The sequence below is a fragment of the Spodoptera frugiperda genome, chromosome 31 (assembly GCF_023101765.2).
Source record: "Spodoptera frugiperda isolate SF20-4 chromosome 31, AGI-APGP_CSIRO_Sfru_2.0, whole genome shotgun sequence".
In the NCBI taxonomy this organism is placed as follows: domain Eukaryota; kingdom Metazoa; phylum Arthropoda; class Insecta; order Lepidoptera; family Noctuidae; genus Spodoptera; species Spodoptera frugiperda.
In genome coordinates, this window is record NC_064242.1 from 12,873,117 (window position 1) to 12,901,074 (window position 27,958).

The window sequence follows — 27,958 nt, forward strand, 5'->3', positions numbered from 1 at the left end:
ACTAAGAACTTCTTGTTTGTCTTTGAAGATTGATAAACAACGTCAATTGTTTGTAAGCTTATTGACACACATTTGAATATACACTCGCTTACACAACATGACAAATAAACCCTTAATATTTCACGTTACACCTCAGTAGACAGCAAGCCTTAATCCTATTCAGATTAATTGCTAATAGATTTTTCCGTTGAACAAATTTGATTTTTATTAACTTGGCATTAAAATTCAAATTACATCACACACTCAGTTTACCACGAAATGGTCAATAACGGCACGGAGACTGATCACATCAAATGCCCATCGATTTAACTCTCACATATTATGTACTGGAGAAAGTAAATAAGACTTTACAGGTATGAAAATTGGGTGTGTTTTGGCATGATGGTTTGTATTTAAAGCTATTAGCTTGCATAATCCAGTTCGGCCAATACGAGATACTCAATTAGACTGTATCTGAGTTAAATGGTTTCTGAGTATCGGTAATTACTGAGTTATAATATCTGTAGTTATGGAATGTTAATGGCCCAATAGTCCCTGGAGTTTTGCATTTTGAATTGGTCTTGGAATAGAAGATTTGAGAACTATTATTATTAGCCAATAGTTAACCAATTATAGTTGGAAAGTACGTTGAGAGTTAATTCATAGACTCGCATTCGATTTGTGATTCAAGTGTTTTAAGACAGTATATTAGGATTTCTAGAATTTTCTCCTGTGCCGTGAAGGCGTTTAAAAACATACACATTATATCCAGAGCCAAAGCAACAATTTGAGGATCAAACAAAATACTGCTCCATGAGGGAATCGAACCTGCTACCCGTTACACGGCATCCTGTTGCCCAGTCACTGCGTCAACCGTCATGTAATACGATGTGTGTATGTTATATAATACGATTGATCTCTAAAGAAAATGGTAGGTTTATCAGAAATGATTTTGACATATGTAGGTACATGGGTACAAATATTTTCATTCACTCAAAATCTATTAGCATTTACAACGACCCTTTTTCAGTATCAAGAAAGTATTTTCCATTTCCAATTCAAAATATAAAGAGTAAAGCAACTCTTCATTTGTAAAAGCCTATAGAAATCTATAGAGTTACCTTTTTGTAAAGAGTTTTCATTTATACAAAATATTTCATATGCAGCAATGAGTATAAAAGAAAAAAGAACTCGTTTGATGTAAATACAAAAGTCCACTACGTTATGTACTGGCTGTATTCAGAATTGTACCTAAAAGCACATTAATACAAATATTTATAAACATATCTTCCATATTTCCTCTTCTATAAAAATATGTTTTCACATAAAGTCTCTATTAAAGCCTGTTCCATGCAGTTTTCGTGAACACTCTGTATCGAAACTCGGGACTTTGTAAAAATTGGGAAAATTTAATTATGAGCCCATCATTTTCCGGGAGCTTTTTGTTTGCTTATGACAAGCTGTGAATGACGTGAAATTTTTCCTCTAAAATATTATCCTCTGTACATTTATTATTCATGTCTGTTTATTTCTTTTTCCATCTCTTTTTACAATGTCTCGAGTGACGCTACAAGGCTGTGTCACTTACGATAATCAGACATTTAGTACAATTTATAAGTATATAGATATAATAGGTGCACACAAAATATTTATTTTATATTACAATCTATGATATAAATGGTGTTTCTCGATATATGTCCAATAATGCCCATGGGACGGTTGAATGGGACCTTTATATTCATAGGGTAAAATGGCTTGATAACATCAATACTGTTATAAATATTTCAATACGTTATAACTGAATACTTGTTATATTAGTTTCACGAATAATTCTGTACATATTTCCATTTACGGTTCACTTGAGTCACAAAAACCCACTTTATCCCACCCAATCCGTTCCCGAGCTCTATCTACAATACAATAATAACGCTATAGGATATGTATGCTACAATATGTTACCTGATATGACATACCTACTGATACAAATATTTACAATACAATATAAAAAGCACTAATAAATATTCGTTGTATCTTAACGATTAAGAAACAGCACATTTACCATTTGAAGACAAAGTATAAAGAAATTAAAACTACTATCACATACATATATACTTTATACTATAATGATATTTATGCACATTTTAGATATACTATAAGAAGTAGGTATGTTTATATAGAAAGCAGTTTGAGCACGGAGTTGACAAGCACTGACAAAGCAACGGTACACTGACGAGCGTAAATATCGAACACGGTATTTTCAACTTTAAATCCTTGAAGAATAGATGCTATATTAAAAAATCAAATCTTCATCCTAAGTCTGGATTCCAGCTGTCAGTCACATAGGTTTGCTTTTTAGCTTTTATTTAGATTGTAGAGTGAATGATTTAAAAGGTTCTTGTTATGTACTAAGCAACGCTGGAGAAATCGGTATATTTTGTAGGTTGTATTTATATACAATGTTTAGCTTTTGTAAGCAAAGCATTGTCCTATTTCTACAGCGATATACTTGACATTTATATTTGATTTTGAAAGTTCAACAGTTTTTAGAAGGGTTTACCACAAGTTCGAAATGAATCGATATTCTTTATTATACCAAGCACTAACTTCTAATCCCTGAGAGGACATCAGTTTTGTCTTTCACCCACTCTATTATAGACTTTATTTCCGATATTTAGACATGACTTTTGAATGAACAAGTTTGGTTATTAAACAAGAAAAAGTACTAGTTCGACATTTAGCTCGACAGTGAAAGATCATCCGTGAGAATTCAGAAGTAATATATCTTATCTGTCGCTTCGAAATGTACATGCTTTTTGCCGTGCGATGGCAGCACGACCAACAACCATCAGGCAGGGCTGCCCTTCCTTGGGTTCTTCATTGTCACCACATCGCAGCTTCTTACTTCACTATTCTTACCATTAGCACTTTTGTCACAGTATTTCCTACTACCATTGTCGTTAGCACTTTTGTTAATATGTACACTTTTAAGGTTAACTTCATCGTCTTTATCACTTGGTTCGTTTATTTCTGGGATCGTGTTCCTGGGCTTAGAGCCGTCTGCTTCCTTGTCGGCCTGAGTGAGCACCTCCTGTACGTGGATGGTGAGCTCAGGCCGCACTACCTGAGTGAAGGGCAGCAGGGCGCCCGCGACGTCCATAGTGTTATTGATGTTTCTGTGCCACAGCTCTAGCACGACGCTGCGCCGTTGCTACTTGTATCTTGGCGGCCCTAACCAGCCGCAGCCGAACACCTATACAAAAAAACAAATGATTAACATATTCTACGATACCCTCTCCTCCCATAAAACCGCCAATAAAGCGTAAACTTAAGTGTGTGGTTTATGAGGGATTTACTTAGCATAGTCTTAAAAACTTTACGTTACCGCATTTGCATAGGCAATATTTATACCCAATTTTCCCAAGACCCTTTTCAGCGTAAGTTTAAGAATTTGACTTTTAAAAGTATGTTTATAATAACAGATTGTTTTCGAGCTCTAAACCCTAGGTAATATAAAACTGTATACTAAATCATATAAATACATATTTTTACCTTTTCTTCTGTAGCAGCAGTTTGAGGGAAAATTCTAGGAAATGTAATCAATTTTCATAGTATACCTGGGCTATTACCTGACAAACTGCGAGGGCTAGCAGTAGCAGCAGGACCAGGGCCATTAGACCCCACACCACGCCCAGCTGAGTCAGCGAGAACACGTACAATGTCTTATGACACCACTGGTTCGGCTCGAACAGCGTCGGGGCGTAGTCCGGCCACATGATTTGCAGGGTCCAGTAATTGCCAAACGCAAACCTGTGGAAGAATTCTGTTTAGAATGGCAAAAAATAGGTAAATATGTAAAAGGTTAGAAACAGTATCAATGCCAGATACGAGAATTCGATAAATGCTTATACCTTAACCACATCTAGATTTTTTTTATATAAAATAATTTTAACGTGTAAAAGTGCTCTTTTGTAGCGCATTGCAAAAATAAATTCATTGTTTCATTGCTTTGAATTCGACTGATTCTGTTTTAATAACGGTGAAGAAGGTTGTCATAATAACTTTTAATTATTACAATTATTTTACCTGGGCAATTTATCAACCTTTTTACCAATTAACGTTTTACAACACCCAGATGCCGACCGCTCTGTCATAAAAAAGGCGTTAATAATATTATAACTACCAATTATTCCCTTTAATCTACAACCATTTTTTCAATTTGACAAATCACCTGTCGACCGTAAAGTAATGAGAATAAAATCTAAAATTAAAGATTATTGGAGAAAATGTAATTCGTTTTACAGAAAACATTTTTAAAAGCGTTTGAAATTAGTTTTATAGATTCAGGTTTAGAAATGTCAACAGCCTTCTCAGTCTAAGACGTTGTCCAACACGATTTATCAGTTCTCACAAATTGACCAATGAATTATTCTGTATTCGAAAGACATGTATTTTTTTTTCTTAGTAATGCATTAACTGCTTAAAGAAAACTGTAGAAGGCAAATCCTCCTCTAAGCATCGGTCACCAGTGAAGGACGTGGCGGTTAACGTGTTAAAAAAAAGAATAAGACAGACAGTTTGTACCTACATATACCTCCGTTATATTATTAAATTTAACCAGAAAGATTACCAGACAATATTTCTTCATAACTTTATTTAAAACTACGTCTCCAAAAGCTAAAGAAAATCTAACAAAAAACAATAAAACTACATTAACCTCATTTCATCACAAAGTAGAACATAGAACAAAAGCAATCTGACAAAACAAATTGCATTTACTATGTTATTTGACATTGTAAATAACAACTACCTCAAACAAATAACGACATTGTTAACTTTATGGGCAGCTAAAAAAATAGGATCTATATTTTGAATATTTCCATTGTAGATATGTGGTATAAGTAGGATAAGGGAAATTAGTTCATATGTCATAAAACTATAGTCATAAAGCTATTTATTGACCATAATTAAACACAGCTTTGCTCCCAAGAGCAAAGAAATAAAGCCACTACAAGTACTTTCTTTTTCCTTTCTTGATAAATATTTTTTAGAACTACATTTTTTTTATTGGTAACGTATTTCCTGTGACAGGCAATTAAATTATATATAAAATGAGAGATTTTTTTGTAAACTGAACTTTTTTTTAAGTAAAAAATCCCTCTTTTCTTTAACATTAAAAAAAAATGTTGGTAGCTCTATTTCTTTGCTCTAAAGTATAAAAAAAGGTTGTAAAAAGGTGAGAAATACAGTACATACAATACCTGTTGACCACAGCAAAAATTAAAATAAATAAGAAGACTAAATCTTCCACAAATAATACCAGCTCATATAGGCTGTCTCTACAATGACATTACCTATCCTTCAACACCAAAAAGTCAATATAAATTACACTTTAAATTAAAATAATGATCCGTCCATTGAGGAAGCAATTTATAATTGAAAGCCATTATATCATGCTCTTAGTTACACGAGAAATTTGCGATTTAATTATTAAAGGCTGCTCTTCCATTCACCTGACAGGTACCGCAGCCTTGTTGACGTATCGACAGATTGTTGTATACAAAGCAGTCGTTTCCATCAATATTGTTTCGTGAGAGAAAAAATATTGAATCCTCACTTTTGATTTTATAGCAGTAACGTTGTCATGTAGATTTTTAACTTTAATAAATGCTATCTTTGTAATTTTACTAGTCAGTTTCATCATCAATATCAACAAGCTTTTTAGTAGCAACTGGTGACCAAAGGCCTCATCTTCTCGCACGGAGAAGGTTTGAAGCATTCATTACAATTGCAATGCGGATTGACAAAGCGGTCTTAGACATGTCCCCACGAATATAAGACCAACACGTGTGCTAATCAATTTATTGGCTTAAAAATGTGCAAAGATGCCCTTTTCAGAGATATCTTTAAACCTTTTCTTTATATCATCGTTCAAATTACTCTTATTTATGCCAAAATATATAATTTAAAGGACCAAATTCTAAGTTCATGTTACTAGACATACAACTTACCAAACCAGCAGAAATATTGAGAGTAATGACGCGAGGATCTTCTCAACCACGCTGGCTGATGTGTTGGAGTTTCTATTGACCAGCTGCGCAAACAGCAGCCAACAGATACCTGCCCCTCCCATGATGCCCCCTACTATCATGTACACTGGTATTCGAGGCTGGGCTGGACAATCCCGAATGTAGTGGACACCTGTGGAAGAAGGTTTTATTAGTATAATAGATATTTAGACTTTACTTTAGTATTAGCTCTTTGTTTTTAGCTAAATAGTTCAATAACCTTGACTGACATTAATTGGTCTGCAAGTAAAAATTATGCTGGAGCTTACCTTCCAGCCTGGAGAAATAAATTACTAACACTCTTTAAGCTACTTTTTATGGAATAAGACGGTAAATGAGCACACGGATCACATCACCTGATGGTAAGCAATCACTGCTACCCATGGACACTTGAAATACCAGAGGCGTTATAAGTGCGTTGCTGGGCATTTTGGGGGTTAGGAATTTAAGGGTTGTTGAGGAATTGGGATTGGGAAGATTGATAATTGGCCTATTCTACGAGCAATATTTTTATATTTTCTATAGATAGAAATCTGATTGATGAAGATATCAAAACATAAGTAGGTCAAAATGTACCAATTGAGACCAGATCTACATGTAAGTACAATCAACAATCGTCGGATAATGTGATCGACCTCATTTCCCTGGACGGTGCCTCACGAACCGAATTATACCGGTACGCACTGGATTTACCGATCAACGCGTTGATTAAACCGAGCCTGACTGTACAAATATTAGTTCGAGTATAACCAATCGATTACTGTACAACATCGAGTGATCGGTGATCGTTCCTTATACGATTTTATTGGCGTCCCAAAACACGAAATATGTGTTCGAATTATCATAACCTTGGCACAGGTTTGACCTAAAATGTTTAGTTTATCGTCTTGTAGTGACTATTTGCTGGCAAGCGTACATATGTTACTTTTTTCTACGAAGCTAAAGAGTTGCTGAAGGGAAATTCTGTTTTGTTTTAGTTTCCCGTGAATATAAGGATTCAGGATTATATATTACTAGTTTCTGCGACTTCGCCCGCGTTCTCGTGGGATAAAAAGTATCACCCAAATCAGCTCATACTATGTCTCTATACCAAATTTCATCAAAATCCGTTCAGTAGTTTCAGCGTGATTGACGGACAAACATCCAAACAAACAAACTTTCACAGTTATAAAATTAGTGTTATAAGACCATGAAATAAATGAAGAACATTTTCTAACGGCTCATGTACTCATTCTTCCAAATCAAATATCATTGTTTGACTGGCTCATTTAGATTTGTTAGAAATTAATATTTGTACTTTATTCAAACCTCTGCCTCGCTTAATTTAATTAAATTTTGGAAAGGAAATGGAGAGACAAGAACAGGACTTATGATAAAATCTTGCAAATAAATATATTAATAGAACTAACCAAGATTTTCATTTACATATTCTGACACTGATCTAAACGTTTCATCTCCATGTAACATATCATGTTTAGTCAAAATACTATTTTCTCTTTACTTAAGTAAATATACTAAGGACTTTTGCTACACTAAACGTTGTTAAACCCCAGCCAAGATGTTATTAATAGACAAAGCTAGTAGAATTTAATTAGCCTGTCAGGCACCATATCGGTAGCGAGTAATGAGCAACTCTGAAAGTTATTGGAGCGACTCTACAATCAAGTGAAACAGCTCAATCAGCTGAGTATTAATTAATTTGAATATTCATGAGCGAATCCAGGGGGCGTCCAGGTTATGTGTGGAATTAATGATCAGGTGGATCGTTGAGGACTGTCGTCATAGGATGCTGAGAGCATCTTTGTGTTTTTACATACGTAGCTGGTTTTCAAAGCTAGGTACAAAGTTATAGTAACGTATAATGGCTACATAAAAAAATATGATGAAGTTATTCAGTCACAATTTACCGAATTTCAGTTCTATAACAAAATCACAACCGCTCCTATTCAACACTAAAGTAGTAATAGATTATCGCCATTTCTCTGACCCTTGAAACTTGTTCAAACTTGTCCAAAGTTGCCAACTTCAATCAAAATACTGCGGGGCTCCTTGACGAGCGTCCATTAGAGCCTACTTTTAATCAATAAACTTATTTACAAAGTTTTTCCTTTCACTTTTTCAGGCGTCATTTTACGATGTCTGTCAGTTTGTAATTTCATTAGGTGCGCATCTCGTCCGGGTCGACTTATCAGATTTATGTCAACTTTGGTTTAAGCTTTATCTCCGTGGCTGTACGAGGCCGCGCGGTGTCGCTGTGTGGCTGTTGCTACCCGCCGCCTAATGACATCTGCTACAACTTTTCGAAGACTATAAAATGTGGTTACAATATTTTAAAATGTGTTATTTTGTTTTCCGAGTCCTGTAATTGTAGGTGTGCAGTTCTTTGCTAAACATTTAGGAAAGACAAGGTTGTTTTTCAATTATAATTGAACATAGCCGAAATTTCACACACTAAGCCAAGTAATGAAACTTAATCTAATATTGAAGTCAAAAGATCCTAACACAAAACAATAATAAGTATGTCAAAAGCAACGAAACATGAGTATTTTATCACGAGAGTCATATCATTACTTGCACAATACCACTTAATATTCATGGCTATCATAAAGAACATCTCTAAATATCTCCCTAAACCACAAAATGGGACCTTCAACGAGTGAAATTTCATCGTAAAATTTCTTCCAACCCAAGGTCACACTGGCCAGTATCCTTCGATGTAACGTTAAATTTCTCCATTAAATGGATATGACCACTTTATCTGCGAAGTCGTTCAGACGTCGGAGTATTCTGAATGTCATAATGGGCTCTATTCTTTTACACAAAGCTTGAGAAATATACACACATCCAAATGTTTCGAGATAAGTTCAGCTATAAGTAGTAATGTGTGGCATTTTATTCTGTAAAAAATCTTATGTGTTCACAGTATTGAAGAGTCAAGATAACGATGTTTTTTGTGAGTATTATATTCATGGAACTTATTATTCAAGGAGGCATACAATGTAACATCATGGAATATATTCTTCAAGAAGATTTGCTGTGCTGTATTTTTACTACAACCCCTATTATCCAAGTTTGTGTTCCTCTTAAAGGGAGTAACAAAAATAATATTTCGTAAATAATTTTAGTGTTTTAATATATTTTTGTCAATGTACTACAATAGACGCCAATGTCTTCAGTTTCCCTATTGATTTTTATCTACGGGTTCATCGTTAAAGATATTTGAAACATTGATAGAAATCACATTAAATAAATACATAAAAATCCCAAAATACTCACCCATTATCACCATTAAAATAGGTAGCGTCGACAGGAAGACGAGGAACACGGTCATGAGAACTGAAACAAAAACATTACGTTTGACTGAATGATTCAGATTCAGTATCAGATATTGAATCTTTTTTGTTCGTCCATCACAGCTTGTCGGTTTCGACACATTGACGTGATAAACGGGCCATTATTCCCAGATATATATTTCTTTGTAACTCACTGTTAAAAATATTTGGAGATACAAATCTTCTAAATGGAATTGATGTTTCTTTGTCCATTTTTTTGTTTTGTTCTTGATAAAGCTTGGTTTCATAATGAAGGTTCTATTAGATTGGAATTGTTTTTGGACGTGAACAATTATTTTTAGAGAATGCACTCTGAATTCAATTATTTTTATTTATAATGTTTTTAGTCTTAGCAATTTATCGAAGTGACGCAGCGATTTAAACACTTATTTTTATCATAAAATCAATTCAGTCATATAATAGCACATATTAACGTGGATGAGTTAACAAACATACATACAATTGTGGATCACACAAAGAGTTGTTCCGTGCAGGAATCAATACCACAACACATTGCATGGCAGCCAGTTGCCCAGCCTCCATGCCAACCAAAATTAAATAAGTTACAAATATAATTTTACTTACTAGTCCTATTCATAATCTTGGCAGCTCTGCAGATGAAGTCGACAGTTCCAGAGGCTTCCATATTTGCATCCTTGAGCTGATAGGCCACGGAGCCGTAGGTGGTGAGGCCCATGCCCAGGCCGAGGCCGCTCCTGTCACTATACTTGGCATGCTCACCGCAAAGACGACGCTGCTCATCACCTGACACCTGATAAATTGGGAAAAAAATATATTTTTAATTTTTAAATTCCTAAGTTTTAAGTTTTCCTAAAGAATTTGATCGATTGTCGAATTAAAAATAAAATTATTCTATTTGCCAATGTTCCTGTTGATACGATTTTCGTAGCACGGCATAGCAACCGTAGCAAACGGCGTAGCAAAAGCTACGAGGCCTACGAATTTGATCGAAAACTATCTCGGTGATAATTTTGAATGTTAAAAAGCACCTTGCTTTGATTTTAATTTCACAGAATAACATATTTCGGTTAAACTGTAACTTAATATATTAATTAAGGTAAAAAATAAATATTCGTTTATTATATTGCAACTTAAAGGTTTGAAATAATTAAACCGATGCCGTGAACGAAACACTTAATAGAATCAAGATTAGCTTTCAAAATATCAATCTTAATTAGTGGCGTGGTTAATGTAAGTACATAATTAGGGTATATTGCATGTTGAAAACAGTATTACTTGCATGCTAACTTCAGCAATTGCATGTACTAGTTGAAAAAACTAATAATTTCAACACCATTATTGGTCATTCACCTTCCGTATTTCGTGATGTTTTCGACATTAGTTGTTCATTAACTGGACTTTTGTATGGAAATTGTGAAAGTTTTATAGTGGTTTAGATTAAGTAATTATGTATGAACTAACGAACTGAGCTTTGGTGACGTAAAGGATTAAGTATATGGAATTGTCACGCTATTTGATTTAGATTTGGACTTGGTAACTTTGTTAACACCTATACTAGTTTGACGTGGTAAAGTGGACAACATGTCAACCCACTCTTTTCTGATTTTCAACTTTATTGCTTTAAACATAAAGTCGAAAATCCAATGAAATAATGAAACTGGAGTGGTTAAAAATGCTGGCGACTATGGCGGATACGTACCGACATTACATTTTATAAGGTCTGTAAACAATTTTATTTTAAAGTCCTCTAAGTAATTGCTTTCCATCTTTTCATTCGTAAACTTTATGATCTTTAATATTGCTTTCGCTCGATTTACGACAGTAATTGGCTGGTTCCCTGAAAATTCATTTCAATAACAATTCTCGGTATATGACCGTTTAAAATGTTCAAAATATTTTTGAGAGAATATAAATGTATTTATTGAAATTCCCTGTAAAATGTTGTTCAATATCTTTATGTACTGAGCGACTAAGTAATAGTTTTGTAGCTAATTAGATGGTAGGTATCGTCTTATCATGACTAACTAGTACATTTTCTCGTCTCCCAATACCCATGTTTCAATTATAAATTAATATTAAGGTCCATAACAATTATCTCCTAAGGTGATCAATAATATTCATAACTAGATTCTGCCAGTGGTTTCGCCCGCAATCTTCACCCTATCGAAATAAAGAGCCTATCATCAGCTCATACCCTGTCTGTATACCAAACGTATCAAATCTTTAAAAATGTTTCAAACACGAAGTGTTAATTTATTGTCTTACCTGACTTACTGAACTGGAGGCCCGACGTGAGCCAGGGTCAGAAGGAGCCCCAGTACCTGTCTGCCTGCCAACCACCGAGGATCTGTAGGGAGACACGCTTCTTCCACGGGTAGCTGAACAGAATTACAAAGAAAGCTTAAAATACAAATAATTTGTAGTTAAGAGAGTCATTCAATAATAAACTAATGAATAAATTCGAAACAATTGACGAATAAAAGCTATTACGAAAATGACGAACATAAAGACAGCAAGCACCAAGACAAGTATTAACATAATTGAAAACATGATGTAAAAGAATAAACTAAAGGTCGAACTAAGCTTGCAAATTACGCACTCAATTTGATTCACGACAAACTGTCAAAATAGAGATTATTCTGAGTAAGCCATCAAGCTACTTAATTTAAATGTAACTAGCGCTCCGTTATAATAACACGGCTGGCAACAATTTATAGTTTAATTTTGTGCCGCTTATATTTAGTCTCTCTATTAATCGTGTTAATTGAACCATTTACATAGTTGTGCTAAAATATGAGTGTATTATATTCATGCCTACCTGCTGTCTGACTGTCTTCACTGGCTCGTCTTTCTCTAGACACCAAAGGCTCTTGAAACGTCAACGTCAGGCTTCCCCTAGGGCTTATCCTACTTGCCTCGCCTTCACCTGTTACTAAGCTTCCCCGCGCACTCCTCTCTGATGGTGCAATACTTCCTCGAGGACTTCGTTGAGAATCAGGAATCAAAGAACCCCTGGGACTCCTATTCATTTCCTGTATCTCCTTTTTCAACGCTGCTTCTGGTCCTATACTGCCTCGTGGACTTGTCCGTGGACTTGGACCTAAATCCTTCTGACTCCGAGCTGGGTCTATTTGAATACTTGCTACTGAGTGGCGGGGACTTCTACCGACGTCTGGCACCAAGGAGTTACGAGGCTGGTTCCATGACGTACCCTCTGGTACCAGACTTCGTCTCGGGCTTCTAGCTGTGGCATCTGGAGTAATACTGTTTCTTGGACTCCTGTTGAAGTCTTGAGGATTTAAGCTTAGTCTCGATCCGTAATTCATATCGACAGCTAAGTTGTTTCTAGAAGGTCCCAGAGTGTTTCTCGGCTGTAAAGCTGTATCTGGTGTTATAGAATTTCTGGCTGATCTAACTTCAGGGACCAAAGAGTGTCGTGGGCTCCGATGATAGTCAATCGCGACATCTGGCGCAAGGCTTGCCCGTGGGCTTCTTTGTGGAGGTGGAGTTGGCTCCATTTCTTCGTCGGTTTCTGTGGCTGCTAAGGAGGCTCGCCGAGACGGTTGTGCTGATGCTCTCGGTGACCTTGCTTGCGGTGAGGTGGCTGCACTTCTGGAGGCGCGCCGTCGACGTGAAGATGAGGTCCTGTGAAGCATGCTGGAGTCTTCTCTCAGTTCACTCCTCACTTCGGACGTCTCGCGTTTGATTCATCATTGTGTCTGAAACAAAAACCAGAAGTTTAACCAAAAGTTTTAGAACGTTTGCGGATTTAGTATTCTTTATGCTTCATCGAAATTTATAACTCAACTTCCTAATCCGATTGTAAAGCCGCAATTTCAACTTCTTTGTTTACAGTCTCGGGCCATGAATCTTAATGCTGTTTAAGTAAAACGAGCTGAGAGCCATAATCTCTTATAATTTATCATAAGGTCTGGGTCGTGTGATATTTTGGTTGTCATACAAAGGGATGTTATTCATTTCTACTCCCAACGTTTCGTCTTAATTATGATGATTCATAACGAAATTAGGTTTGTTGTCTCTTTGTGATACACGGAAAATACATCAAGTAATTAAGTCTTTTGGTATTAGACCGGTGTTAAGGTAAAATGGATGATCCTTTGTTTTCCTAGAAATAGTTGGCAGTCGAGGTTCATAAAGATTGTTGTCTGGAAATAACATGCATTCCTGGAAATATACCACCGGATAATGTAATAAAGATATCTATATTTGGTCTGTTCTGATTTATTTATTTTGTTTACTGATCCGTGAGTAACGTACAGAATATATTATGTATTAATATTTGAAACAATGAATATTGTTGTTATTTGTTTTTACGTCATTACTATCACTGCCCAAATACACCATTTACAGACACATTTCAATGTAACCTTTCAAAAATACCTCATAGTTCAAATTCGCCAAACCGAAATGAACCAATTACGCAATCGAGCCGCCCGGACTAAGCCTGCCAAGAAGTTCTCAACTCCAACTATAGCTCGGGGTATCTTTAATACCTACTAAATGTTTCATTATTACTTAGCTGTGACGTCACAGTTATGCAACCTGCCTTTGTGGATTACAAGCAATCTTGAGCAATTTGCAGACTGTCACTGTATTATCTTGGTCTCTTAGAGCCCCATTCAGGATTAGATAGTTCATTGTAGGTGGTATGGAGTTGATAGCAGCTAATTTATTTTGTCAGTATATTCTGTATATTCTAAGACAAGCATGTGCTTGTAATTAATCTAGATTTTTGTTAGTAACGGTATTAGTCCCATTAACGGTAATGAAGGACATTAAAACTCTTTATCAATATTTTCTTTCTCAGGTATTGTATTTTTGTGCTTAACATTTTTTTTTTGCAACGTCACGCCTTTTGTCCCCGAAGGGGTAGGCAGAGGTGCACATTACGGCACGCAATGCCGCTATGCAATGTACACCCACTTTTTACCATTTGTGTTATAAGTCCCATGTTATAGGGAGAAAGATTTATTTTAAATGTTATTTTACTTATACTTCGGCTCCATAGGATTTATAACTAGCAAAAATTAGTCAAAACACGTGGATAATCCCTACCAAAAATAAAATAACACTAGAGACTTTCCTATACTGAAGCGTGGAGCTAAAATTCGTGCAATAACTAGTTAATGTATGCGGCGTACTCCGCGGGAAGCGAGCTCCACCACACCGCAGTTTGACTGCAGCGAGCGTTGATTCCCAAACTCCAGAGTGAACTTCCAACGCTGGACAGTTGATTTTAATTGTATTATTTCGTGGTTTGTTTAACTTGAATTTTATAGAGAAACTAGTTGGTTTCGGTTTAATGTATGCAAAATAATTGTGTGTGTAATTTTTGTTGGCTGTTTCGAGAAAGTTTTGTGTTTATTTGTTTGTTTTTTGATTATTTTATATTATACTTCTGTCAGCGGCTTCGCTTCGGCTCCATGGAATAAAAAGTCTATATGTTCTTTCACTAGCAATGATTTTCAGATCAAAATCGTTACTAAGGAATACTTTAAGTAACCATTAAATGTCTCCGAGAGTGACAATAAGATCGCAAGTGAGTATTATTATTCGAAGTTCCACTACATGTCCATTAAAGTTGCAAATAATTTAGTAAGTCAATATTACAATAATGGGTTTAAAATGTTTAAAACTAAAATATATTTCCTATTCCGTCAGTAAGGGATAAAATCAAACAGATTCTTAGATAGGCTTTCTCATTGATAAACACAACATTAAAGCAAAAGTTGTTTTGACTGAAAACTGAATACAAATGGTTTATCTTATCGGTTCCAAGAACTTGAGTTGCTCTTTACAATACAACGTTTCTAAGAAAAGGTAAAAATCAAATTCCTGTTTACTTATGGGGGAAAAAAACACAAATTAAAACGGATTATTTGCTGCAAATAACTCGAAGCAATTTCGCCCTGAACTTTCCGATTGCCATTTTCAATTCCGCATTACTGAAAATAGAAATAAATGACTGTATTACACAGTATTTGCGAAGGAGGAGGCTCTTCACGATTTTTCACGCAATCCTACAAATTGAAACGTGGGTCCATGAAATATTGACCGTATTTGGCTCGAGCCGAACGGTTTCACTTAGATTTATTAACAATTTCCCTTCTTTTTCTATCTTCAAGGCTGTATTGTGCTCTAATTTGAGAAAACGGTCCGTCAGGTACCTACCCCTAAAATATAAACAAAGGCATCCCAATACTTTAAAGTGTCAACTTTCCAATGAGCCACATGTTAGGCCATTCATCTTATATTTTATGAGAACCAGACTTGGGATAACTAATGGGCAATTGAGTTGTAACTTGTTAAATGATCTTAAGTGTAAAGTGGGACCATTGGGCGCACAACACAATACGAAACGCCACATCTGGTTGCAATAATGCTGACCTACGTAAGGTCCCTGGAAACAATTAGGATATTGCACAAAAAGTGCCATAAAACAAGGGTTGCATTGGCCTGGGAAAGGGGCTCTGGCGAGGAGATGTTACAAATGTGATGAAAACGATAGGACACTTACTCTTGGACTGCGGAGACGGAAGGTTGTCTAGGATAGACTAGAATTGGTTCCTTAGAACCCAGTTGTACTAAGTAAATTCAGTGTGTTGTGTGGAAGTTTGGTGAGTAGCAGTGTGAAAGCAGCGAACGGGTATGTGAATGTGGTTCTATTATAGGCTAGGGTTTTATCCCATCTCTGCCTCTATTCCTTTTAACTGAGTCGGAACAATACATTCCACTGTACCTACTTGTTGTACGTGCACTTCTGGGGTTTGCTTGAAATAAGCAATGCTTAGGCCAGTCCGAGAAGGACGGTAGGAGGATTCACGTGCCTCGTCTCGACCTATCGACGCCATTGCGGCCATACCTATCTATACTCTTCGACGACATATACTATGGTGAGCGACGCACACGTTTTAGATATGGGGTTCGGGTTAAGGAGGTACTTACGCAAGACCAACAGTTGTTTGTATTATTCCTTTGCATATCCGGAGTGTACTCCTGTGAGTGCACTGCCTTCCCTTTCCCTTTGCTGTCATCTTTATTGTAAAGTAAATATAAATAATTTAGAATACATCCTTTAGAATATATCCTTTTCCTTGCTGAATTCCCATTTTATCCTTTGTGCTTGCTTTTGATAAAATCATATTTAAATAACATAATGAACAAGTTAATAAAATAAGTTATGTTATTTAATCCTTTGTATTTACTTTTGATGAAATATATATAAATAACATGATGAACAAGTCAATAAAATAAGTTATGTTATTTAATCCTTTGTACTACTTTTGAAGAAATATATAAATAACATGATGAACAATCTAATAAAATAAGTTATGTTATTTGTTGGGAATTCATTAAATATCCCGTGAAACATCGGAAACGGTGGGAGAGTGACCAGTATCTGGACGAACTCTACAGAACAGAGCGGATGGCGGGGCTCTGTTCCTTGCCCATTTCCCACGAAAGGGTAAGCCGAATAACATCCCTCCTTGATTTAGGAAAAACGGAAAATTTATCCACCCTAGGGTAGGCTAGAAACAGTCACATGTGGTGCCGTGACCAGGATCCTCGTCATTAAATGTACTGATTCACTTCAGTGCAACGAGGAAGAATTATTTATGGGTTACTACGATAAAACACAACGTAATTACGACTAGACGGCTTTATTAAAACCCGTGGGTTCAATTCCCACTTACATATTATTTTATCATGAGTAATGTTTATTTTGTAGTTTGTCTCCGCAGATTATGGGTTCAATTCCCAATCCTTTTTAGTTAAAAATGAGAGTAAGTCAAGGGTTCGATTCCCGCATTAATTCATTACTGTAAGCGACTATTGTTGAATATTATTTCGATTTATGTACAAGTGTAGGGTGTGGGTTCAATCCCCACGTGTGTATCTTTTGTATCCAGTAGCTTTTGCTAATTACTACGTACAGCGTGTGTTAAGAAGAAAAACACTACGTTAAGATTCAAAGGTGTTTAGATCTGTCTCCGCAGATTGTGTTGGGTTCAATTCCCGCATAATTATAATTTATTATTTCATGAGTGTCATCGTGGGTTCAATTCCCGCATGGATACTTTGATTATAAGTTTAAATTTTGTTTCTACATTTGTCGACTAATAAGTAGCGGATTTATTATTACATAGATGGTGAATTTTATATTTGTTGGACCGGTCCAATTCCTATTCTACGGCCATATTAAAGAAAGAAGTTAATTAATTGTTTGCAAGTGTGCCTGATTACAGGAAAAGTTGTGTGTGTGGATTGTATATGAGTGAAGGATGTTTGAGATGTGGACATTTTGGGACAAACTGTTCAAATGGATGTATAGATTGTACAATATATTTTTATTTGAGTGAACTTAACGTGTTACAGTTCATTTGTCACTATGGTTATCTTCTTGCATCAGATACTCGTGTGTTCTTGTTTAAAATTCCAGGATATTAAACTAATATATCTTGTGACTCCTTGACATTCGGCTGAGGAAGGCGACAGCAGTCGTGGCGATAGTATCCTGAACGAAGCTAAGTGTTCTTTTATTAATCAAGATTATAAAGACTGGCCCATTATATTAATGTGATGTTGCCAGCTTCTAAAATTGATAATAATTTTGAATATTTAACACGTTTCTAGCTTGGTTCCAACAATTACTATTGACAAGCACATGTCTCAATATGAATTGACATTGTGTGAAGTTTACGATGGATTCTATGCTGCCAGAGTCTGAGGGGGGCATTCATATTTGAGACTAACCCCTGACAAAATATTTAATAACAGGGGCTATTGTCTAATTATATACTTATACTGACAAAATTTGGTAGAGGTGTGAAATTCAATGTAATGCCTGATAAATTACAGTTTAGAAAGGTGGCTTGAAGTTAATCAAACCTAAACTGAAATATTCTGAATTTGCTCTAACCTCTTATACTCGGAGGGGGCTCATGTATTGGGATGTAAACTTATATGTTTGTGTGCGGACCATTTCAGCTATTACTCTTCGTGCCGATCGTGCTTCGATGCCGGAGGCAGTAAACGCAGTAGGAGGCTTCTGTCCAGCGGTAACGAGTACGGTGGCGTATTAGAGAGAGCTCAGGTAGCGTGACTAGCGTCACCTAACAGAAAAGTCCTGGTATGTACAAATTATTTTATAAGCATGCACAGGATTGCTGTACTCGACCAATGGACAGAGACAGCCAAAGCAGAAGCGTTCAGTTTAATTCGGATTTTACAACTATGAAATGTATCTATACGCGATCGGAGATCTATTAGGCTTTGGACTATATTTTACTCTTTCACAAGTTAATGGATATTAGCAGAAGCTATTGGCTTCTGTTAATAGAACAAATATGACGTGTCACTGTTACATGGTAACATAGTGTCAGAATTATGATGATGGTAGGCTATTGCGTTACATTCCATAGGGATAGTAATTCATTAGGTTAGATTGGTTGACGTGGCTTTGCATCTACTAATTGTAGGGATATTATAGAGATAACGGAAAATGAAGGGTGTTATGAAAGAAACCACAATTATAACATAAACTTTTCAAATGAAATAAATCAATATTTGTTTCCTTAAATAATAGGCGAATATCACCATTACTTATATATGAGCTGAATGAGGGACACGGTGTCTGTCTGGCTGCTTTGAGAAAAAAAAATACAAAACAAACTCAGAGGCCACGGCATCTTTTAACATCTAGACAAAGTAAATTCTAGTGGCAACGGCAATCATGTATCAAAGGCAAATGAGTGGAGGTAGAATGACACATGTCGTATGTGTATTGTACACGGGTTCGACTCCCGATAGAGCCAGTTAGTGGAAGTAGAATGGCAGATGTACGTGTATGGTAGAAGTGTGAGGAGAGATTATTGTACACGGGTTCGATTCCCAATAGTATCAGGCATTATTTGTGAGACCTACGAGTTGTTGTGATCAAGTTTAAAATAATTTACATAGGTAATAGAAACTCTAACAAACATTACCAAACTTGACAATAAGTGCAAGTTCAATGGGGAATAAAGCACAATATAAATAAACTCCAGTGCTTCAAATAGTACTCAGTTGTACCTGATAATAGCACAAACATAAATAAACTCCAGTGCTTCAAAGGTGATCGAAAATAGCACAAACATAAATAAACTCCAGTGCTTCAAATAGTACTCAGTTGTGACCTGATCGAAAATAGCACAAACATAAATAAACTCCAGTGCTTCAAATAGTACTCAGTTGTGACCTGATCGAAGATAGCACAAACATAAATAAACTCCAGTGCTTCAAATAGTACTCAGTTGTGACCTGATCTACTTGCTTATCAGAGCTAGATTTTCCCGTGCACATCTAAAGATGAGAATGTGCTAGGTTGTACTGTTACTTGATAAACAACAAAAAGTGTTAGGACGCGGATGGAATAGCAGAAGGAGCTATAGAAGCGAATTATTAAACGTATTCGTCAAACGCAGGTCAATGTCAGTCCCGTTATAGTATCGAGCCTTATATCCTTCGTGAGGGTGAAGGAGAAGACAGTTATGTTATGGGGTTTCCCATGCCTATTAATATGTAGAAAGTGCAGTCGAAGTATATAGTGCTGGTTGTTGAGAGTTTCGAAAGTCGAAATTAAAATTGATTAAATCCCTCATGCTCTACAGCGAGAGCCACATGGAGTTAGTGCCGAGCGATATGCAACAACTAAACTGTTGTTTGAATGGAAGAGACACAGTTAGGTTTCGACTGTACAAGTTAAATATCATTAAGGCTTAAGCGTTAAACGTTCTGGATAGCTTATGTGGCTAACTTTAGGGACGTTACGTTATTATAATTACTTTGCGTGAGAGAAATGACCAATTATGACTTATGCCAGCAGTCATTCACTAATTTATAGTTGGAAACACAAATTGCCATATGCACGAGACTTAAACTTATATTAGTGCAACTTGTACTTTATGGTATAGACGCGTAACTGCAAGGACTCCTATACGTATAAGCGAGTACATATCGTACTTGGTCACAACCGCGTGTTTTAACATGGCGAAACGCCTTCAGATCCACAAGGAGATTGGGCTAGATTGCCAGTTTTGTTATTATACCCTGGGACAGGTAGATTGCAATCACGCAGCGGATGAATTGTTAAATTTATCCAATATTCTCCAAGAAATAACTAGCCCACAAATCAGATGTTTGTTGCTGTCTGCTCCTAATGAAGCAGGAGGTGCTGTTTTGCACTCTGAACTACAAGTTCATAGCTTAGTAATTCGGAAGCTTATAAATTGGAACATGACTGGTTCCGTAATGACGATAAGTAATCTGCGTGCAATAAACATGAATAAAATATGCACACACTTTAATTCAATAAGAGGTGCTGTTTTGCACTCTGAACTACAAGTTCATAGCTTAGTAATTCGGAAGCTTATAAATTGGAACATGACTGGTTCCGTAATGACGATAAGTAATCTGCGTGCAATAAACATGAATAAAATATGCACACACTTTAATTCAATAAGAGGTGCTGTTTTGCACTCTGAACTACAAGTTCATAGCTTAGTAATTCGGAAGCTTATAAATTGGAACATGACTGGTTCCGTAATGACGATAAGTAATCTGCGTGCAATAAACATGAATAAAATATGCACACACTTTAATTCAATAACAGAAGCAGGGGAAACATGCTTAGGCACAATACCTAAGTCGATACTTATTGGACTCAAATACCGATTGGATTGTAGGGGACATGGTCTTGTGAACCACTACGAATATTTGATGTTGCCCTATATTATGAAAACTCATATGCGTAGATACGTAATTTCAAGCACCTATACCTAAACTAGTGAATGTCGTGTTTGGTTACAACCGAGAGTTTTAACGTATCGAGTCGCTTTCTTATTCACTGGAGGCCAGGCTAGTTTGCCAGTTGTGCTACTGCATCCCGGAACACGTAGGCTGCCTATGCAGTGGACATACTACTAGGTTTACTCATCATTGACCAAAGGATACACTAGCTTACAAACTAGATGTTTGTATAATCAAGCGGTAGAACGCTGTTTTGGACTTCCAACTCTGTTACATACAGCTACAACAATTGTTTGAAAAATTTCAAGATTTATGTATTGGAATATGACTAGTTCCGTGATAAATTAATCGGCGTGCGATGAATCTGAATATATATTCACATAATTTAACTCAATCGCTGAAGCAGGAAAGAGGATGCTTGTACACTGTGCCTAGGTTAAATCTTAATAGATTCTTATTGGACACAGATACCTATATGAATGTACATGGAGGAGGACATGGTTTTGTAAACCACTATGATTATTTGCTATTGCCCTATTATGAAAGCTCATACGCTGAACTGCGTCACGCGTCTGATTTTCAGAGGGGGGAATGTGATGGTCTGTCAGGTACCTACCCCTAAAATATAAACAAAGGCATCCCAATACTTTGAAGTGTCAACTTTCCAATGAGCCACATGTTAGGCCATTCATCTTATATTTTATGAGAACCAGACTTGGGATAACTAATGGGCAATTGAGTTGTAACTTGTTAAATGATCTTAAGTGTAAAGTGGGACCATTGGGCGCACAACACAATACGAAACGCCACATCTGGTTGCAATAATGCTGACCTACGAAAGGTCCCTGGAAACAATTAGGATATTGCACAAAAAGTGCCATAAAACAAGGGTTGCATTGGCCTGGGAAAGGGGCTCTGGCGAGGAGATGTTACAAATGTGATGAAAACGATAGGGCACTTACTCTTGGACTGCGGAGACGGAAGGTTGTCTAGGATAGACTAGAATTGGTTCCTTAGAACCCAGTTGTACTAAGTAAATTCAGTGTGTTGTGTGGAAGTTTGGTGAGTAGCAGTGTGAAAGCAGCGAACGGGTATGTGAATGTGGATTCTATTATAGGCTAGGGTTTTATCCCATCTCTGCCTCTATTCCTTTTAACTGAGTCGGAACAATACATTCCACTGTACCTACTTGTTGTACGTGCACTTCTGGGGTTTGCTTGAAATAAGCAATGCTTAGGCCAGTCCGAGAAGGACGGTAGGAGGATTCACGTGCCTCGTCTCGACCTATCGACGCCATTGCGGCCATACCTATCTATACTCTTCGACGACATATACTATGGTGAGCGACGCACACGTTTTAGATATGGGGTTCGGGTTAAGGAGGTACTTACGCAAGACCAACAGTTGTTTGTATTATTCCTTTGCATATCCGGAGTGTACTCCTGTGAGTGCACTGCCTTCCCTTTCCCTTTGCTGTCATCTTTATTGTACAAGTAAATATAAATAATTTAGAATACATCCTTTAGAATATATCCTTTTCCTCATGAATTCCCATTTTATCCTTTGTGCTTGCTTTTGATAAAATCATATTTAAATAACATAATGAACAAGTTAATAAAATAAGTTATGTTATTTAATCCTTTGTATTTACTTTTGATGAAATATATATAAATAACATGATGAACAAGTCAATAAAATAAGTTATGTTATTTAATCCTTTGTACTTACTTTTGAAGAAATATATAAATAACATGATGAACAATCTAATAAAATAAGTTATGTTATTTATTGGGAATTCATTAAATATCCCGTGAACTATCGGAAACGGTGGGAGAGTGACCAGTATCTGGACGAACTCTACAGAACAGAGCGGATGGCGGGGCTCTGTTCCTTGCCCATTTCCCACGAAAGGGTAAGCCGAATAACATCCCTCCTTGATTTAGGAAAAACGGAAAATTTATCCATGCTACAAGTAGCGCCATCTAGTATAAGTAATGTGCATGTATCTGTCATTTTCGATATAAAGAGTCAGTCAGTTTCAAACTACTAGCCGTGCGTTTTATTAGTTTGCCGTTCCAACGATAATACCACTAGGTAGTCCGCAGCTCCGGACTACGTCATGCTAAGTAATTTTTAGTAAAGAGATAGTTTTGGGGGTGGTTGATAAAACGGCTATTAGTGTTCGCATATGAATTGAGGCCTGCTTTTAATAATACAATGAAGTTCTTAGTAGTTTTAATTTTCAACACATAAAGCGAAAGAAAGTAATTTGTAGTTACACAAAAAATAATCAATTAAATTTTACATTACGACGCGACGTTTTAATTGAAGACTGATTGATTTTAGAATTCAATTAGTTATCAAAAGTGACTTCAGTTCTACTCGAAGGCAATTGACCTCCCTTAAAAAAGGCAATTGACCTTTTTTATTAAAATGTATTATTATCACTCGTTGCAGAGAGCAGCAAAACCGTAAGCTGAATGAATGTAGTTATCAGACCATCATAGATGGGGCCCAGTAGGGCTGAGGCCTGATCCGGAGCTGCGGACTACCTAACGTGTTTATCAGGTCTCCGCAGCCCCGGCTCGAAATACAGGAGTAGGAACGTTGTGGTTTTTAGTAAGTAAGAGTCTGACACTCCCTCTCGCTTCGCCTTAGGTAGGAGATGTCATTAGGTGAGTTTCACCCTCAAAAAAAGCTGAATGAATGTGGTGCCCATGCTTGTATAAAAATACACCAATGGCAGTATCATTATCTAAATCTGTATTTTGTGAAGCGTGAAACTGTTAGCTCCGGTCCTAAGTACCCATTAAAGCATTTTGTCGAATATTGACTGTGGCCATTAGACGGTCAAATGAGTTAGAATTATTTGCCACTTTAGATAATCTCTTATATTATAAATATTTTTTTGTTTTGATAGTAACTTACTTGTTTTAAGTGTATTAAAAATGAACTCGACAAAAATAAGATATTATACGACAGGGAGTGTCAGATTCTTACCGACTAAAAACCACCCCGTTTTTACTCCTGTTTTTCAAGTCGGAGGCCCGGTAACCCGCTAGGTAGCCCGCAGCCAGCCGGATGCCATTGGCATTGGCATTGCCATCAACCTCTACTGGGTTCCATCTGTGGTGGTCTGATGGTTCTTTGGATGTACGCTCGGGTATAGCTAGGAGGCTACAGAGTAATTTTCCCCTTTTATTACACAAGTGAAACTGCCGCTATAAGTGTGTAGTTTAATAAAACACCTGATCACAAGAACACAGGAAGGTCGCGCATTTGACGCCAAACCTGTTCACTAAATAAAAGTAATACCTACCTACAACCGAGACATAAAGATTAATGTTTTTTCTTTTTACTCAGTTCCCTGATAAAGCTCCAATGTACTTCATCTGACACTGTTCTTCGTATTGTGAACATTCCATTGTCAAGTTACATGTGGGCGACGCGAGGCGGCCGACATATTGGATTCGTGACGTCAGAATTTCGTTTCAAAGTAATACAAATCAACTTCATGTCACTTGTCTAGAGGAAATCAAAGGAGTAACTTGGTTATTGGTTTTTAATTGTGTATTGTTCTGTGATTTATGTCAAATATGCTTGTATTAAGTCAAGGGAGTTAAATAGCTGTGCAATAGCTATGTGATGAGATGACTGAATTGGACCGATCATATCAAAACTGCACTCTTTATAGTCCGCTTCAGAAATGAACAAAAAAGTTAAAAGCCCCCTGACCCCCTTTTCCCAACCTCTCTTATTTCCCGATTCCCCAACAACCCTTAAATTCCTAACCCCCAAAAGGTGAGCAACGCACTTGTAACACCTCTGGTGTTTTGGGGGTCTATGAGCGATGGCCTACTATCAGGTGATCCGTCTGCTCGTTTACTTACTTATACCATAAAAAAGGCTAGTGTGATCAAACTAATATTTGAAATTATGATTTTTATAACATTTTACATCCATTCCTCAGTCTAATTCACAAAATCTTCTCGTCTAAGTTAACAAACTGTGTTGCTACCTCCCCTGTAACGCTCCTTCGATCGGATCACGAATGAATAATTAAATAACTACTTTCTCGCAACCTTCCTCAACTCGTTTCAAACAAATGAGATTTTATTCGCTTCGTTTTGTCGCTGAAGAATAAATAAGTAAGTAATAAAATTGTAATATCCTCTAAGCGAGCGCCGCGTTTTATGTACTGTTCTACTTTACCTCATCATGTATTTATTCATTCATAACTATTACATAGTCCACAGCGTACTTCGCGTTATTGAAATAAAAAGTTAAAATAGACTGCTGGATAACATACCAAGATGTTATAATAACAAGACTGTATCATTTTGTAAAAAGTAGGTGAACGTTTAGACACTTCTGAAAACAGGTAGCAATTGGCATTACCTCTGCCAACCCCCATGGGAGACAGGCGGGAGGTTATGTATGTAGGTATGAAAGCAAGATCAATTTCGAACCAGATTTTGATTGCAATGAGACTCCTCCTGGACTCCACTGGACTACACACACGTAGTCCGATAGAAGGAGTCAATAAGGAAGCAATAAAATGCACAATATATTAGCTGCTTACACTTACCTTTCGTTTCATATAAATGGCGTTACATTCAACAAAGATTTAACATTCAAATAAAACTTAAATCTAAAGTGCTTTTGAAATATAAAATAATACAATTCAGGTTCGAAATGTTCGTTTCCGTGTCAATTAACGATGGAAATGATTAAACAATTCAAATCTGTTGGCCAACTCAAACCACTCGAGCACATAATTCAATTAATTTCAAATTCTAATTTGACAAATTTTATTTCATTCTGAAACGCAAAATGTTTAGGAAACTAATGGCAATCCATTAAAACTTCTATTCCGTTGGTTTAAAGTTGATATTTCAAGGGTAATTGTTTGGGCACTTGCTTTCTTTTGTCGATAGGGACTGTTCTTATTAGAATTTATTGTGAAATAATTCTTTGCTTTATTTCTTTAGAGATATATTCTCAGTATTTTTTTACATTGTTTAAGTATGTATGTACTAGACGTATTTATGTTATAACTATATCCAAATATATGATAAATATCGTAGTGGCCGGTAGATGTAAAAGTAGACCTAACCTATATAAGCGTAAATACGTAAATTAATGTGGTAGGTACAAAAATAGCTATAACATCATAGTTTTATATATAATTAATGTAATTAATAAGTAAATACCTAATATAATATTACTACAATAGCCGCCACGTAATTACAAGTTGTACCACGTAAGTAACAATAGAAAATCGATATTGTAATTAATAATCATTATCAAATGTAATTAGGTCGGTGGTCCGTAATGAAGGCAATAATTATAGTCTAAACAACGTCTTTGGAGCCTTTGTTCTATACCTGGGATTTAGATAATTTGTGTTGATTTATTTATAATGTACCTAGATTTCGCCATTATACCTGGAATCGTGCCTGGTGGACTTCTAATGCTTCTGCCTAACAGTTGAAATTTTCTATCCATGTTTATTCGTAAATAAATTTCCATTTGTGATGTAGGATTTGTGACGTCATCGGCTGATTTGGTCGTCGATAGTCTATGTGTGACTTCTGTCATATGTCTCCTGTCATGTCTTGCTAACACCCTTCTTCGCTAGTTAACTTAAGAAGTTAGCCTCCTTTGGTCTAGTCTAAAGCGACTAGGCTAATTTGTAGTAGTGTATTAGTATTTGATAGGTCTAAATATTATCGAGGAGTCTCAAAATGGACACAAGTCCTATATGCCTATGTACTTTTAATGGGTAAGAAAAGATAATGTAATTGAATTATTTTGCAGCTATGTAAAGATAAAATACTCGATGTAATTGTTTACAAATTTTTATATACAGATTTTATACCTTAAAGTGATTTACAAATCTTTATTTTTACCAAAATCTTTCAATACCAACCTACTTGAACACACCTCAAGCATCGGAGACGCCACCGCATTAATTTCCCGTTTTAATATACAAAATTAATTATTTCCCTTGAGAAATCCTGATCAAAAGACGACGAGTATTGCCGAAGTGTCCCGAATTGTTACGAAACACAATTTATTATGTTTTGATCGGAGATTTGATGGAGAATATTTTGTGCCTTAAAGTTGAATAGAGATAATGAGATTCATTAACATTTGTTATATGTATAATATAGGTAATGACGATAGTTTCGTTAAAATCAAATTAATTGAATCACTGTTTTAGGTATAGGTAAATTGGGAAAGAAACATCCGTAGTTATTATTTGTACAGAGTATTATGGAAGCCCCTTCAGAAATAACAAAGAGATAACACGTGCACAAAAATAGGTATTGTTAAGTTACAAAACACTTTAGCATTAGCAATTCAAAACCTAAAGAACAACTACAATTGGTTCAATTTTACATAGCAAGCATTCAAGTCTTAACGACATAATCTATCTAGAGGAAGCCTGTCCGTGATCTCCTTGGAGGGATCACAAACGGTAGAGACAAGCACTCGCTTCCCCAGTGACGTTGACAAAGAGGACTCTTCCCATCCTCTGATAGCCTGGTAGCTATCTACGTTTAGTCAATTGTTTCATTTACTGGTGAAAGGATTTCGATTTGTATCGATTGTAAAATGGTTTTTTTGAAGGGATTGTTATTTGTATGTTCTATGTGCGTATTAGTTTCGCTGAAAGATTTTCTGGCATATTTTATAACAATGCTACCTTGGTTATACTGAAAATCATAGTAATGAAGGTTACAAAAATAAATAATCTACTAGATTTTCTAATTTTTGAAAGACTAG

At 36.1% G+C, this 27,958-nt stretch overlaps 1 protein-coding gene across 1 annotated transcript in view; it reads right to left on the reverse strand.

The window, feature by feature from the left end:
• Window positions 1-919: 919 nt before the first annotated feature.
• The window catches only part of LOC118276134 (polycystic kidney disease protein 1-like 3), a 109,566-nt gene continuing 82,527 nt past the window's right edge, over window positions 920-27,958 (reverse strand). The window contains exons 4-10 of the mRNA XM_035594322.2: window positions 12,177-13,077; window positions 11,624-11,736; window positions 9,962-10,148; window positions 9,321-9,380; window positions 5,988-6,177; window positions 3,606-3,786; window positions 920-3,229 (exon numbers count right to left, since the gene is read on the reverse strand). Of these exons, the coding sequence (XP_035450215.1) occupies window positions 3,188-3,229; window positions 3,606-3,786; window positions 5,988-6,177; window positions 9,321-9,380; window positions 9,962-10,148; window positions 11,624-11,736; window positions 12,177-13,014 (1,611 nt within the window). The 5' untranslated portion in view covers window positions 13,015-13,077 and the 3' untranslated portion in view covers window positions 920-3,187. The remainder of the gene's footprint in view (window positions 3,230-3,605; window positions 3,787-5,987; window positions 6,178-9,320; window positions 9,381-9,961; window positions 10,149-11,623; window positions 11,737-12,176; window positions 13,078-27,958) is intronic.